Source organism: Schistocerca piceifrons, chromosome X, assembly GCF_021461385.2.
Source record: "Schistocerca piceifrons isolate TAMUIC-IGC-003096 chromosome X, iqSchPice1.1, whole genome shotgun sequence".
In the NCBI taxonomy this organism is placed as follows: Eukaryota; Metazoa; Arthropoda; class Insecta; order Orthoptera; family Acrididae; genus Schistocerca; species Schistocerca piceifrons.
In genome coordinates this window covers 120,717,780-120,733,367 of record NC_060149.1, presented here as the reverse complement: position 1 = coordinate 120,733,367, position 15,588 = coordinate 120,717,780, and the positions used below count along the sequence as shown (strand labels likewise).

Sequence of the window (15,588 nt, the reverse complement as noted above, 5' to 3'; positions counted from 1 at the left end):
CTGATATTGGTGTTGCTGATGCAATTCTTTTTACTAGTAGCTATCCCTCATTTACACAACAAGCTATTTATTTCAGTGTGTATTTTAGACATTTGAGCTTTGAATTACTCTTCAGCTGTTTCTTTGTGAATCCGATTTTTCACTTCACAGATCCTGATTCCTTCAATTTAGTACTAGTATTATTGTCCAATACTTAGAGATATGGTTGAAAAGTAACTGTAAAATTATCAGTTCATTTTGTTACATCCTGAAACACTTCTTTTTTGTTCTCTTCGTCGTCGTTGTCCTCCTCCTCCTCCTCCTCCTCCTTCTGCTGCTGCTGCCTTTGCCCCACATCGGCACAGGCTCAGCATTGTTGTGAATGGATTTGGCATGGTTAATTTAAAGGATGGTTGGATGCCCTTGCTGTCACTACCTTGTTACTTCTGGGACAGAATATGTGTACCCCAGTTGTCTGGTGTAACTGAGGTGGTACATGGATACCAGTCTGATATTCATGTAGTGGGATATGGAAAACCGTCTAAAAACCATGTCCAAGTTGGCTGGCACACCAACCATCATCATTAATCCACATTAATCCATTGTGCAGAATCGATCCAGGGCCAGTGCATCTCCCCATCCCGTAAGCAGTGCTTTAACATTCACAACTATCTGGTTGGGTCTACATCCTGAAACACTTGCTCGTGAAAATATATTTGTCTCTGTACTTTTTAAAATGCTGTTCACTTAATAACAGGTACTAACATAAGGGTCAAATGTTCTTTCAGTTTGCCTTACATTTGGAGTTCAGCAACCTGGAGCATTGCCCTTTCAGTTTGAAATGGTATGATGCAAAGCCACTATCAGACTGATTAGTTTGGGGGATTCACAATTCAAATAGTCATAATTTCTTTTTCACTTCTATCACACAATATCAGATTACCATTCGCACATAGAATATAAAACTAATATAATTCACGAAACTGTTTTGTTGCACACACTGAAAGCCTGTATACGGGTTCCAAACTCACATGAAGATCTATCTGTTTTTAAACAACATGCTGCATTGGACATTTGTTGTTCATCATAAGAAATACGATGAATTAAAATGATTTTGCTACCAGATATGATGTTATTGTCATTGTGTAGCCAGTCTCCTGGGTGATAGCCATTGCTGATTCTGTGTACATTTTTTGGATGCTAGGTTGTGAGCCAACCTCTAAAATGGTTGGCAGTAACATCATTGATTGATTACTTTGATGCAGAATATTAACTGAAAATTTGGCTAGGCTGTGGCAATAGTAATATAGCAATTGCTGGAATCTGTCACAAAGTTGCAGCCCATTATATCCTCTCATAGTAGACAATGGCAATAGTGATTAAAGAGTGTAGATAGCATCTTCTCATGCAGTAGGAAGGCTAGCAAACTAAGTTAACCTTCTTAACATGCAGGTGCCCTAGATGTTTAATGTTGTGTCACGTTTCCTCCCGGAGTTCACTAGCCTTCCTACTGTGCTACCATGGCGAGCAGACTATGCCACTATTTAATATGGTATACCATCCTATCAACAGCATCGCCTCCAGGGGGATATTTCATAATGCCAGCTTCACACTACTACTAGAAAGGTTACACAATACCACGCAACAGCTGGATTCAGACGGACCTGTTCTTATGGCCTTGGGTCTACGACTATCAAGGACACTCACAGCTTTGGACTGGTAATGCATTGATGCGGTTATGATTTCTCAACAACCATCATCACAGAAAGGCAGAAAGGAAGGTTCAGCCATCTTTTGCAACAACATGGTGCGGGCCACAGACTCTCAGAACGTACTGCCATCCACTTGACAGTGAGAGATATAGCTACATGTGTAATGTCTGCACTTAGGAAAGGACTTAATTTCGCATCTTCTCTGCAAGACATTCTTGTCTCTGATATAGTAAGTGCCATCGAACAGCAATTCCACAGGCTCCCAAATGAAACAGCGGATGAAATATGGTGTGAAACGAGCCATATTCTCATAAAAGCAAAGTTACCAGCACGTAACATGACCAGGGCTGAACACAATGGCCTATGAGCACTACACAATGCTGAAAGTGTTGTGGTCCTTGTTGCTGACAAGGGGAATGCAGCTGTATTTATATATACACGGATTATGATACAAAGATATGCGCACTACTGGATGAAGGTACTTATTGGAAACTCTCACCATGACCCAACATTTAAAATAATAAGAAAGATGTCTGAACTTCTCAAACATACTTCGGTGGAAGACAGTGTGTTCAAGAATCTTCTCCCACATGTACCCAGACACCTGCTGCTTATGCTGTACTAGAGATACACAAGGACGGGATGCCATTCTGCCTCATTGTACCCAGTATTGGTTCACCAAAATACGAGCTGGTGAAGTACTTGGCCAATTTCCTTGTTCCACATATGGGACACTGTGAACATCATAGTAACAATTTAGTAGATTTTATCAACCAAATTAACTGTTTTCGAGTTGATGATGGTGACATTATGGTCAGTTTTTATGTGGTGGCACTGTTTACGAATGTGTGTGTCAGACTGTTTGGACCTAGCATCCCAGTTCTTTGTAAGTGAAGCGGTTTAGCTATTTAGGCACCCTCTCATGTCTTCTTATTTTCTGTGCAATGGCCAGTATTACGATCAGATGGATGGCATTGTAATGTGTAGTCCATTAGCTCCAGCTGTTGAAAACCTCTTCATGGAAAATTTTGAGGATATTGCCTTAGACACAGCGACATTAAAGCCTAGTTGTTTCTTTTGATATGTTGACGAAACATTTGTCCTTTGACTGTATCCACATGAGAAACTTGACAAGTTCGTAGAGCCCCTCAAAGGCATTAATAGTAACATCCAGATTACCATGGAGGTAGAAAAAAACAATGTGCTGCCTTTCCTCAGCATCCTCATCCACCACAGATGAAATGGATACCTTGGCCACAGCATCTATAGAAAACCCACCCACACCAATCTGTACTTGCATGCCATCAGCCATCCTCATCCAGCACAGAAGCACTCTGTTTTACAGACATTGGTGCATCGTGCAAGAATGATAACAGGTGCTGATAACCTGCCCCTTGAGCTGAGCCACCCATCCAAGGTCTTCAGGGACATTGGCTATAACGTCCATCATATAAATGAAGCTATTTCAAGCAAGACTCACAATAAGATCACTGAGCCATTCTGTGGCTCTGTGTCTGGTAAGATAAGCCACCTGCTGAAGCGGCACAAGATTGATTCAATCTTCAGGCCCCCATTGAAAATCCGTCAATTACTGAGCCCAGTTAAAAACATAGGCGGTCTCAGAACACCTGTTGTCTACAAGATACATTGCGAGTGTGGCCAGTCTTATGTTGGACAAACAGTATTGACTGTGGAACAACAAAAGAAGGAGCCTGGGAGGTCTTATAGCATACACTACCCCAAGAAATCTGCTTTAGCTGAGCATGCTTCAGAAAATGGGCACCGGATAAAATTTGACAAAACATCCATTGTGGCTCACACTATGGCTTCTGGGATTGCGTAATTAAAGAAGCCATTGAAATAAAAATCACCAATAACACCTGCAGCAAAGCACATCGTGGTATCCAGCGAACATGCAGGTGAAGCAGGTGCATTGAACGCAGAGTCAACATATGGCAATGCTATGGGCACCAGTGACATCACAGCTGGGAGCTAGTGTATATAATGTGCATACAAGCAGCCACTGACAGTCATACCATTTGACAATGGCCAAGAAGTGTTTGGCCAAAAGCTCGTGTAATTTAAATAATTTGACATGGCTGGAAATGAGAGAATTTTTTATTCTATCCGCTACTGAGTAATGTAACATATTCTTCGGGAAATAATACATGACAAGATATTGTTAAATGTGTAAGGGAAGCAGTTAAGGAAGTTTTAGGAGTATTACAGAGCAACTCATGAATTCGAAAGAGAAATTAATGCTAGAATGAGAACATTGAGAAACTGGTACGGGAAAAGAAGAGAGCATACAATATATGGTTAATGTCAGAGAGCAAATAAAACAGGAATGAATATGTAAAATATAGAAAAAGGTGAAGAGAGCAGTCAGGAATACAAAGAATGAAGTGTGGGATGATAGATGTAGACACATTGGTCAGTGTACTGGAGGGGGCCAAGCAATGAACCATGGAGAGCTCGGAAATCTCTATGATGCAAAAGAAAAGAAGTGATTCCATTTACCTTAATTCCACAGGAAAAATGGAGGAAACATTATGAGAATCTGTTTACAAAACGCTATCCAGAATTCTTTGTAAAAGTTGACAACGATTTATCTCAGATGCATTCTACGAAGAAAATGAAATAATTATGGCTGCAGAAAGGATGAGCTTCATGTCCAAATGGATTGCCCATCAAATTGTTCAAAAGTGGACCATATAAACTTCTGGAATGAATGACATATGTTTTCAACTGCTTCCTAAGGGAGGAAGAATTGCCAGAGGAATGGAAAGCAGCATACATATCCAACAGACATAAAAAGGGTGTAAAGAAAAATATAAATGCTCAAACTATAGGGGAGTAAGTGTAACATATTCAGTCTCTAGATATGTAGATATGGGAATACAATAAGAGGAGAGAACTGAATCGCAAGTTTTGGACAAAGAAGAACAAAATGAGTTCTGTCCCAGAATATCATGCGCAGACAATATGTTTTGCCTAAAACATCTCATTGAAAAAAGACTGACCAGAAGTGGCCCATATGATCTTCATTGATCTTAAGGAATCCTGTGATAGCATCCCCCCCACAGTAAATTGTGTACTGCAATGTTAGAGAATGGAGTGAGTAATTTATATGTTAATTCTAGTAGCACAACTTGTAGAATAAAAGTAGATACAAAAATATCTGGAGAGATTCCAGTGTGACAAAAGGACTATGACGATGATGCACAATAGGACCTACATTATTTAAAATATGAGGTCTGTTCATAAAATTCTGGAACTTGGTCCACAAAAGTTTTCTACTCTTACCTTTTACTTGTGCATGGTCTCCTTCAAAATACCCTGTTCCATGACTGATTCACCACTCCCAATGCTGTTTCCACTTCTGGAAGCTGTCTTGGTAAGCCACTTGCTGGATTGTGTGAAGTGCCATCCACAAATTTTCTTTTATCTCATCTACCATTACAAATCTTCGTCCTTTCAAAGGGATTTTCAACTTTGGAAATAAAAACAGTAGTCTGCAGGGGCCAAGTCTGAGAAGTATGGAGAATGAGGCAGCACAGTGATTCAGCTTTTTGTGCAATAGTCATGCACCAATAGGGATGAATGCATGGGTGCATTATTGTGATGTAAGAGCCATAAACTGTCGTGCTAAATTTCAGACTGTTTCCTTCTCACATTTCCTCGCAGGCATTGCAACACGTCCCATTAGTACCACCGATTAGCAGTTTGTCCTTGTGGCAGGAATTCATGATGAACCAATCCTTCAAAGTAAAAAAACAAAAAAAACTATCAGCATGGCTTTGACATTTGACGTGAGCCGATGAACTGTTTTTGGTCTTGGAGAACCTTTCCCGGCCCATTGTGAAGTTCAAACCTTTGTCTCAACACCGTAACTGTAGACCAACGTCTCATCACCAGTTAAGATTCTCTTAAGGAACATCTCATTGTCATTTGTGTGATCCAAAAGCTCTTCGCAGATTGCAGTGTGAATGTCTTTCTGATCTTGATTTGTGAGCCTTGGGACAAACTTGGCAACAACACGATGCATTCCAAGATCCTGTGTCAGGATTTTATGACATGATCCAACTGAAATGCTACATTCTTCTTCAATCTCTGGAACAGTCAATCTTCAATTGGCATGCACAGTTTCGTTGACATTCCTGACATGAGTGTGGTCGGTAGACATTGCAGGGCGTCCTGAATTAACCTCAGTCTGATCATTTTTAAACCATGTGAACCATTTGTAGCGCTGAGTATGGCTTAAGCACTCATCACCGTAGGCTTCATGCATCATTTGGTGTGTCTGTGTAATGGTTTTCTTGAGTTTCATGCAAAATTTAATGCAGATGCATTGCTCGTTTAACTCTGCCATCTCAAAATTCGCAAACTGTGTGACACAATGTTCTACTCAATACAGCACTGAAAAATAACTAACAAACATACAACAATGACACTTCTGGCCAGTACACATTAAACACGGGTGTGTGCAGGGATGCAAACTGCATTTTGCTGCAGCATACTGTTGGTGTGAAATTATGAATGGACAGACCTCGTATACTTGAATTCTACCTTAAGGTTATAGAAATATTCCTGTCATAGTACGGGTATGTGTGTAAATAATTAAAAGCTATTCACTTTGCATTTTGCTGATGAGGATGCCATGAAGTACATGGTTAGAAAGTTGTGGAGAAAATGTTGTAAATGGGGTGTAACCATGAATTTAGAGGAAATGGAATATTTTGTTACTGGCAGTGTGAGTCAAGACCTGACATTAGATTTTGACATAGTAAGGTCTGTGGACTCTTATAAATATTTGAGAGTCATTATGAACAAAGATAGATCCAATAAACGTGAAATTAAGGACCACATTGGCCAAGGCAGACAAACAACCAATTAAATGAAGTTTTATAAGGCACACATGTTAGAGCAGAAACATCGATTAGGATATTTAAAACTATCATGGTAAGTATAATAACATAATATGGAGCAGAAACATGGGAAATAACTGATAGATGGGGATGAGATTTTGGAAGTGTTGCTGTAGGTTGACACTATGGAATAAAAATTAAAATGAAGGTATACATAAGAGAATGGACCTGGGCACCATTATCACAAATACAATCGAAGAAAAACAACTGAAATGCTGCAGGTGTGTGTGCCATTTGGGTGAGGATGGAATGGATTGCAACTAATAGAAGATGAAAACACCTAAAGCAACACAAAAAGAGGGAGTCAGAAGAGTTATGTTAGAGAGGAATTTACAAAGAGAAAATTGGAAAGATGAGAGGCTTTGGAAGCTAAGATAAGAGAAACAATTATAATACTGTATTAAATCCCAGTTAAAAGTAATAGTTTTTACCCGTTTCACAATACAAGGGATATAAGTCACATACAGCTTGATGTAAATTCCAGTGCCACATTTGCGAGAAGTTTCAACAAAAATTTGCAATAAATATGTGGCAAGCACATTGGATGATTACTCAATATGCTAGTATCTTCTTTCACATTAGCCCAGAAGATGGTCTAAGCTTCAGCTGTTCTGCACATCCCCTCTACTAACCTCCAACAGCCAATAAGATTTATTCTCTTTTCGAGCACCTAGTTGTGAGTTACACCAGACAGCAATAACTGCTCTCCTCCAGTCTGCACTGTTGTTTTGCTTCAGCAGCAATAAAATTTCATTCATAGAGCATTCTTATTATTCTTTGCAGCTAAATTATCATAGATATTTTATGGTAGAAGTGTTTGTTAACCACATCAGTGCAATCTGTAAATAAGTCTGTCAGGTGAAATGTGAAATACTTCATGGTCAGGCAAGGGGAATTATTTTGTGTGTTTTTCAGATGTGAATCAGAATGTAGGCTTCCTGTTGTTAGCATTTTGAAGACATGAGAACAAACTACTGAAGCATGTGGTGATAGTACAAGAATTGTACAACAAATTTAAAAGGCAACCAACAAAGCTGTAGAAATGTTTGGAAAAGTTCAGATCACTTGAAAAGCAACCAAACTGCAAGAATACTGTAACACTAGTGGATGATTTTGAGGAGGTCATCGCATAATGTTGTAAGAAGGATGCATGAGAAAATTGGCTTCTAAGTTAGTGCTTCTTGAATGTAAAGAATTTTAAAAGGCATTTTTAAATGTGTTCAAAGTAACAATTGAAAAACTTTCTTGTGGAACCAAGTGACAAGGCTGCAGTAGAAAAACAGTCTTGTGGAAGGTGCATGAAATAACATACACTATATAGGGTGAGTCACCTAACGTTACAGCTGGATATATTTTGTAAACCACATCAAATACTGACGAATCGATTCCACAGACCGATCGTGAGGAGAGGGGCTAGTGTAATTGTTTAATACAAACCATACAAAAATGCACGGAAGTATGTTTTTTAACACAAACCTACATTTTTTTAAATGGAACCATGTTAGTTTTGTTAGCACATCTGAACATATAAACAAATACGTAATCAGTGCCGTTTGTTGCATTGTAAAATGTTAATTACATCCGGAGATATTGTAACCTAAAGTTGACGCTTGAAACCTTCGACGTTCAGTTACGTGTTGTAACAAACACGGGCCACGGTCGGTGAGCACCATCTGCAGGGACATGTTTACGATGACGACCGTGTTTACGAGTGTGGCTGTAGTGCACTGTTGTGGTTTGGCCTAGCTGTCGCAGTGTCTGCATGTAGCGCTTGCTGCTATTGTTATTCTGCATTCGTCTCCACACGCAGACCAACTGTAGTACACCGTGTTACCAGACGTCTGTGATAGTGTAGTCTTGTAGGAACTGTGACCATGGTGTATTCGAACTCTGAAAAGGCGGAGATGATACTCATCTATGGCGAGTGTTGACAAAATGCAGCTGAAGCCTGCAGGGTGTATGCAGAACGGTACCCGGACAGAGAGCATCCAACATGCCGCACATTGCAAAACATCTACCGCCAACTGTATGCCACAGGTATGGTCGTAGCACGCAAACGGGTCCATAACAGGCCCGTCACACGAGAAGCGGGTGCAGTTGGTGTGTTAGCTGCTGTTGCCGTGAACCCACACATGAGTACACGGGACATTGGGAGAGCCGGTGGACTGAGTCAAAGTAGTGTCATTCGCATACTGCATCGTCACCGTTCTCATCTGTTTCATGTGTCGCTACATCAGCAATTACATTGTGATGACTTTAATCATCGAGTGCAATTCTGTCAATGGGCATTAACAAAGAATGCGTTGCAGTTCTACCTGTTTACCGATGAAGCGGGTTTCACAAACCATGGGGCATTGTAGGCTTTGATCGTGTTTCTATGATGCAGGGATTAACATATGCAGAAGCAGTTTTTGCAGGATTGTTTACATTTATTGAAGTCAATGAGCAGAAAGAAGGGAGAGAGAGGACAATGTTTACCAACTGCTGTAAATATAAATAGAAGCCTGCTCTGGTTGTCCAAAAAGTACTATCAATAATGCTAATTGCCAGAAACTACAGTATGTCATCTCTAAAGAAGTCTTTGTGAAACGCCCTGTATTTATTCAAAACAAATTGCTGCAATCATGTAATAAATAGAAAGCTCAGGAACGGTTAGAGATAACAGCTGTTATTATTGCCAAAACAATGTGGAGTAATCTAAAATTTCCAACTGAAGGGGGTTTCACCCAAAAATCAAAGGCTAGCTGTGACATGAAATTTTTAAACCTAAATTGGAAAAAAAAGTTAAATCCTCTGGGTTGTTCGGCCACATCATGTTTCTTTTGCATGGTCGACATCTTGACCCCTTTGCTGGGATCTTCTGCAGGATCTTGTGGTGTTCACTGTCAAAGATGAGTGTCATGTTCTCTTATAAAAAGGCTTATGCTGAAAAAGTGTTGTTATTGAGTAAAATTCCTGTGATTACCATTGGTAGGCCATTGCAATTGGGTAGAAAGGGAGTTTTCCCATTCTTATTCTGAAAAAGTGGGGTTACTGGGTAAAATTCCTATGACTCCCATTGTCATTGGATAGAAAAGGCAGTTCCCCCATCCCTATGTTGATGAAGAGTTATAGGTTAAAATTATTTCTGTTACTACTGATGGGCCATCATCATTGAATAGAAATGAAACAAACAGAGCAAGAGAGGGGGAACGTTTATCAAAAATATTATTGTCCACAGAGTTGGTTTCTTGGACATTGTTTGTATTGCTCATATGCAACAGCCGTTTATTCACTTTGTTGTAGGTGGGAAGCCACAAAACCAGAAGCTTATAGCCATCCTCTCTACTGCAGTTACATTCATTCTCAGACATCTCAGTTATTTTGCAGACTTTTCTTTTATAAATATTGGATTCCTTGGCAAGCACTCATACATTGTTGAAATCAATTTCATGGCTGAAGTTCTCCTGATGTTCTACCACTGCAGATTTCACACTTAGTTGTAACTGCATGTGGCATTCATGTTCCTTAATACATTATTTTACAGTCTTTCCCCTTTTGCCTGTATACACTCCGCCACAGGTATCTTGTCGTAGACCCCCACTATCCCTCTCCCCTCCCCATAGTATGGAGGTAATCAGGTGTATCCATTTTGTGTCAGAAAAGGTCTTGAATTTTGTTTTGCCTGAAAAATAGATGTATTTACACCATTTTCCAAAGAATTACCCTGTTGTGGTCAGTAACCCCAGAAACAAATGGTGAACTGACAGTGAGAAAGCAGTTTCCCATCCTTCCTATTAGTGTAATTAATATTTATTTCAAAAGCCTTGTGTATGGACAAACTGTCATAGCCTTTGGCTTTCATTGTTGCCAATGGTAGTCACAGGAATTTTACCTAATAAATCCACTTCTTCAGCACAAGTGAGGGAAACCCCCCTACCCTTTTATAAGAGAACATAACAGTTGTCTTTGATAGTGTACAATTAACTATGAACACCACAAGAACCTGAAGAAGTTCCCAGCAGAGGGGTCGAAACATTGATCTTGTAGAAGAAATATGATGTGGCCTCATAGCCCATCAGTGACAACCACCATGCTACTCTGCAAATTAATATTTATATCAAAAATGTTTGTTGCAAAATATTCCCATGTGTCCAGCAATAATCTATGTACTTTGTTTAGTTCTGCACACTGGGACTGCAGCTGAGTAAAATAAATTGTGGCATTTTACTGAGATGATATGCTTGAAAAGTGTGAACACTGTCTGGTAACCTCATTTACTGTATCTTTTGCAAATCATTTGTATAATAGCTAATTAAGCATGGACATGATTAAAACAGTCCATTAGTACTGTTAATGACTAGCATTAGTGTTATAACATACTCACTCTATATGTGGTGCAAACATCTGACATAACTTAACCTATATACACAAAGTTACATATGTAGCACAAATCTCAGGTGGTAGCTAAACCTCAGATCAGAGAGAAGACAACTCACTCAATATGTGTTTACCCCAGCCTTCTCTGCCATTTATGGGGATTGCCAGAAATTTTCTATTGGTCTTGTGTGTCCATTTGATTTAATTTTATAACTGTAATTAACTAATTGATTGCAGTCCCCTGTAAACACAAATTTAACAACTCATCTATTATTTGGATTAATTATTAAATTAAAGATTCCTCTTTACAGATTATACACTACTATTAACATTTCTGTGGAAATTTAAAGTCATATCATGGACTAGAACTCTAATTCTGGACCCCTATCTTTCTGAGAAATGTTAAATGTAACATATTCTTCACACCAAAAAAATGAAAAACATTATCTCACCAACACTAACAATATTCAGGTTACTAGACAAACTCTTCACTATTTGCTTTCTCTCAGAAGTGCTAGTCCAGCAAAATAGCAGGAGAACCTCTTTGGGCTTGGAAGGTAAAGAAGGAAACAAGATACACATCAAAACTTTGAGGCAGTCAATAAGTGTGCATGGATTGCATTATTGGTAGAAAACACTGTGGGAAAAGGCATGGGTTCCAGCTTCAAGTCCTGGTTTAGTACACAATTTTAATTTATCACTAAAATGTTAACTTTTAAATCATTTTTGTGATACCAGATTAGAATGTTTTAGATAACTATGCAATCGTGCGTGTGTTGTAAGTTTAGGTCCATTGATTGTCAACTTTTCATCACATACATATAAAATTAAATTTGTTCACTGGACGTAACAGATGATATCAAATACAAGTATGAAGATATAAACTGCATCCAATAAAAAAACATTGTGTGTTCCCATATTGAATACCTGCACCAACTGTGTTAGTTTTCTCAAATAAGATTTAGGACTAAAATTTACTATGCTTCTAACTCCAATCTTTTGTAATTTATGGTAACTAGTGCCATATAGCTGTCATAACTTGATCACATTATCACCATTATCAACTACATTATTTACATTTTGTGTAAATTCAGTAATGTTAGGCTCATTACTTATGTCGAGTTTGTATCCATCTTAAAAATGGCATAATGTGATTTATTCAACAATAAAGCTAATCTTGTAGTTATTTATTGCCCATTCAATCGTTTCCAAGTGTACAGACAATACTGACCTAGGATGACAGTTGTTTAAATAAAACACAGGAGCATTTTTGAAAACTGCTTCATATTTGAAAATTTTTAGTAGATAAGAACAACATCCAGTCATAAATAATTCACTGATAAGGAAGGCCAAGAGTTCAATTAGGTAGTAAATAAGCACTTACCTTTTATGTGTGCAAGAGGCACTTTGTGTATTCCGCTGAATGGTTTGTGTTTCTGAAACTACATTATACAGTCACAAGCATTGTAACTGAAGAAAGTTCTGAAACTCTTGAAGCTTTTATGGCTACTTCTTTATGTCATACCTTTTGATAATCATCTCAAATTCTTCAATAAACTATTTTTTAAATATTTCTGGCTTTTGGCAGCACAAGTGATGACAAAATTCAGCTTACAGCATTGTTAGCGGACTGGAATTGAAGTCAGAAATAACCTCAAAATGAGAGGTTATTTGTACCCACAGCAGAATCAGTGGGAGAATGGTCTGTAGGCACTGACGCTGTGTGTGCATATAGCCTCCAACCACAGTCCCAATTCCAACCTGCTATCTGAAATCAAGCCACTCATGTGGGCATATGTGAGAAAAACAAGCCATCAGCTGTTCACCAAGGAACCTAGGAATAAAGCCAACAGGTAGCACTCCAAGCTTATTTGCATCACTTATGATATCACTTTCTTCACCCTTGATCTAAATCTACATGCTCCTCAAGCTACCGTATGGTGCAGATTGGAGGGTACCTTGTACCAGTACTACTCATTCCCTTTCCTGTTCCACTCACAAATGGAGCAAAGGAAAAATGACTATCTATAACCTCAATATGAGTCATCATTGCTCTCATTTTATCTTTGTGGTCCTTACATGAAATGTATGTTTGCGGCAACAGAATGATCTGCAGTCAGCCTCCAATGCTGGTTCTCTAGTTTACTTTGTTTGTGACTTTTGGGTTGAATTCAGAAGTATTTTTCAATGTTTTTTGCCTGTACTGATATAACCTTTGACATTTTTAGAGAGATAAAATTCTTGTTTGTTTGACTTGTTTCTGTAACATCTTGAATTTAGATATGAAGTTTCATATGTTACTTGTAACCCATTTTTACCTTCATCATTAGTTTTCAGTGATTTCATATTATTTTGCTGCAATATCTCATATAATCTGCTGTGTTTATAATAAATTATTATGAGCAACATATTACATGATACACATTCATATTGACTGCTCTGATTTTGTGTGTGACATTATAATTGAACATGCATGCACTTACACTATGTTGCTGTATAATACAAAGTTGTGTTTTCATTGTATGGACACTTGGATGACATCAGTAGTTTCAGTTTTGACAGAGAACTATATAATAATCAATATATAATTTTACTCAAGTGTTCTGAACCATAAACACATTTTACAGTCTTTGTAGAACTAAATTTAAAATTCATCAGAAATTTTGACATGTGTACAGTTTCTATATACAAGAAGCGGATCAGTTGTAGATTTTATTTGGACTCATTACATTAGACAATACTAACTACAATTAAACAGCAGTTTTAAAATTTTGTTTTCAGGCTTGGAAATTAAAATTACAACTTAGTGACAACAATGAAGTAAATTCATATTTACAATGTTGGCACATACATTTTAAATTTATTTAAAAAATAGGTCTTGGCTACTACATTATATCAATTATATTCAATTCATTATTCTTTGGTCTTTTCTTCCTCTTCTTTTTCTTGTAGTCTGTGTCCAGTGGCTCCAGTCGAAGCTGCTCCTGCACTGATAAATTTACTATTCCTCTTGGATGGCTCCCTACAATGGAATCAAGATAGTCCTCTGTGAAGACAAAACTTTACTTTTTTGTGAAATTTGTGTGCAATATTTTTTGTGGATTGTTAACATACAGCATGTTTTAAATTTTATAATAGTTTCAGCCATCTTAAAGCATTTCTAAGATTATGTTTTATCAGTAATGAAACATGGGCACTACCAATATTTCTAATACTTGCAAAATGGTTGCAGTAGTCATATTTTACAGCTAAATTAAAGTGTTCATGTTAGTAAGTCTTTAAAGTCTTGTGCAGTTAATTTATGTTGCGATGGGTACTAGATTCAGTAGTCTGTTTTCAGTGTAAATTTTATATTAAATAGGTAGAAGTATTACACACTTATTATCTCACCCATTTTTTCATTGGTATTAGTTGAAAAATCAAGATGAAATATTTATTATGTTAATAAGTTCTAAAACATTATGAGAGGACTGAGTGATAAAGAATCCTACAGATGTTGTACAGACACTTTTTTAATTATATGGAAATGAATTGCATTTTTAATGCCTTTGCTGCTTGTGCCATAACAGTGCACATTATCATTCAATTTGACTTCGTAAACAGGATTTTGATGAAACAATATGTATTGAAAGATATGTTGCTCCTCATTGAGCCAATACAGCAAACCCTTGCACTCAGCTGAGTGAAAATATCAAGCATTTAAACTCAAAATTTTGAGAAATTCTGACAAAGTTTATGCATTTATTTTATTCTGGCATGTTAGACCCTCAGCTACTTCAGGGCTTCTCAGTATCATCACTTGCATCTGAGTCAATACTAAACTTAGGGTATAAAGTTTCCCTCAACATCTAATCTGCCCACCCACTACCAACATGTGTTTGTAGATTTTTGCATTATGTGAAGTATTTAAATACATTCAGTATTGTAAGATTATAATAGGATACTGAGCTACCTCAAATGTGCAAGAGATAGTACCAAAATTTGGCCTTTCCCATGTCTTTATATTGAAAAGTTCTAGATGCTACATACTCTAGGTACCGTGCCTAGAGGAAGTTTTTATTCCTGCAGTCAAGGAAGTGTCTAGCAGCTGGGCTAAGTCTGCAGTGATGTGTGCCTTTTAAGAAGTACACACGTGTTCTGACAAATATTCAGCAGGTCTTCTAATATCATTAAATTAGACAAACAAAGATAATGATATATGTGTCACTGATAAAAATGTCCTTGTCAAGGGTCCCAACTCTAAAACACAAGAAATAAGTGAAACAGTAATGAACTTCATATACAAAAGACTGAATTCCAGTGGTTTTAGGCTAGTGATAATTGAGCTATCCAGTGAGCACAAGTGCAGTCATTCTGAAAAAGTGTTGTATAAATCCAGGGTCACCACACAGATAGGGAGTACAGCATAGTTTCTGTTTAGAAGAGTGAAAAAGAAAACATAAGGAAGGAAGTGCTTGTATAAAGACAAAAATCCAACATAGACACAGGAACAGAGCATGGATTACAGAATGGAAGGAAGCCACAGTAATAAATTGTATGTGATAGTGGAATCATTTGTGAGAAATACTAGCAATAAATGAGAAAAGATAACCTCTCACAGTGCTGGCACA

General features: G+C 37.8%; 1 protein-coding gene across 1 annotated transcript in view; it reads right to left on the bottom strand.

Moving 5' to 3' along the window:
* Positions 1–13,903: 13,903 nt before the first annotated feature.
* The window catches only part of LOC124722539 (osmotic avoidance abnormal protein 3), a 372,346-nt gene continuing 370,661 nt past the window's right edge, over positions 13,904–15,588 (bottom strand). The window contains exon 18 of the mRNA XM_047247684.1: positions 13,904–14,000. Coding sequence (XP_047103640.1) covers positions 13,980–14,000 — 21 coding nt within the window. The 3' untranslated portion in view covers positions 13,904–13,979. The remainder of the gene's footprint in view (positions 14,001–15,588) is intronic.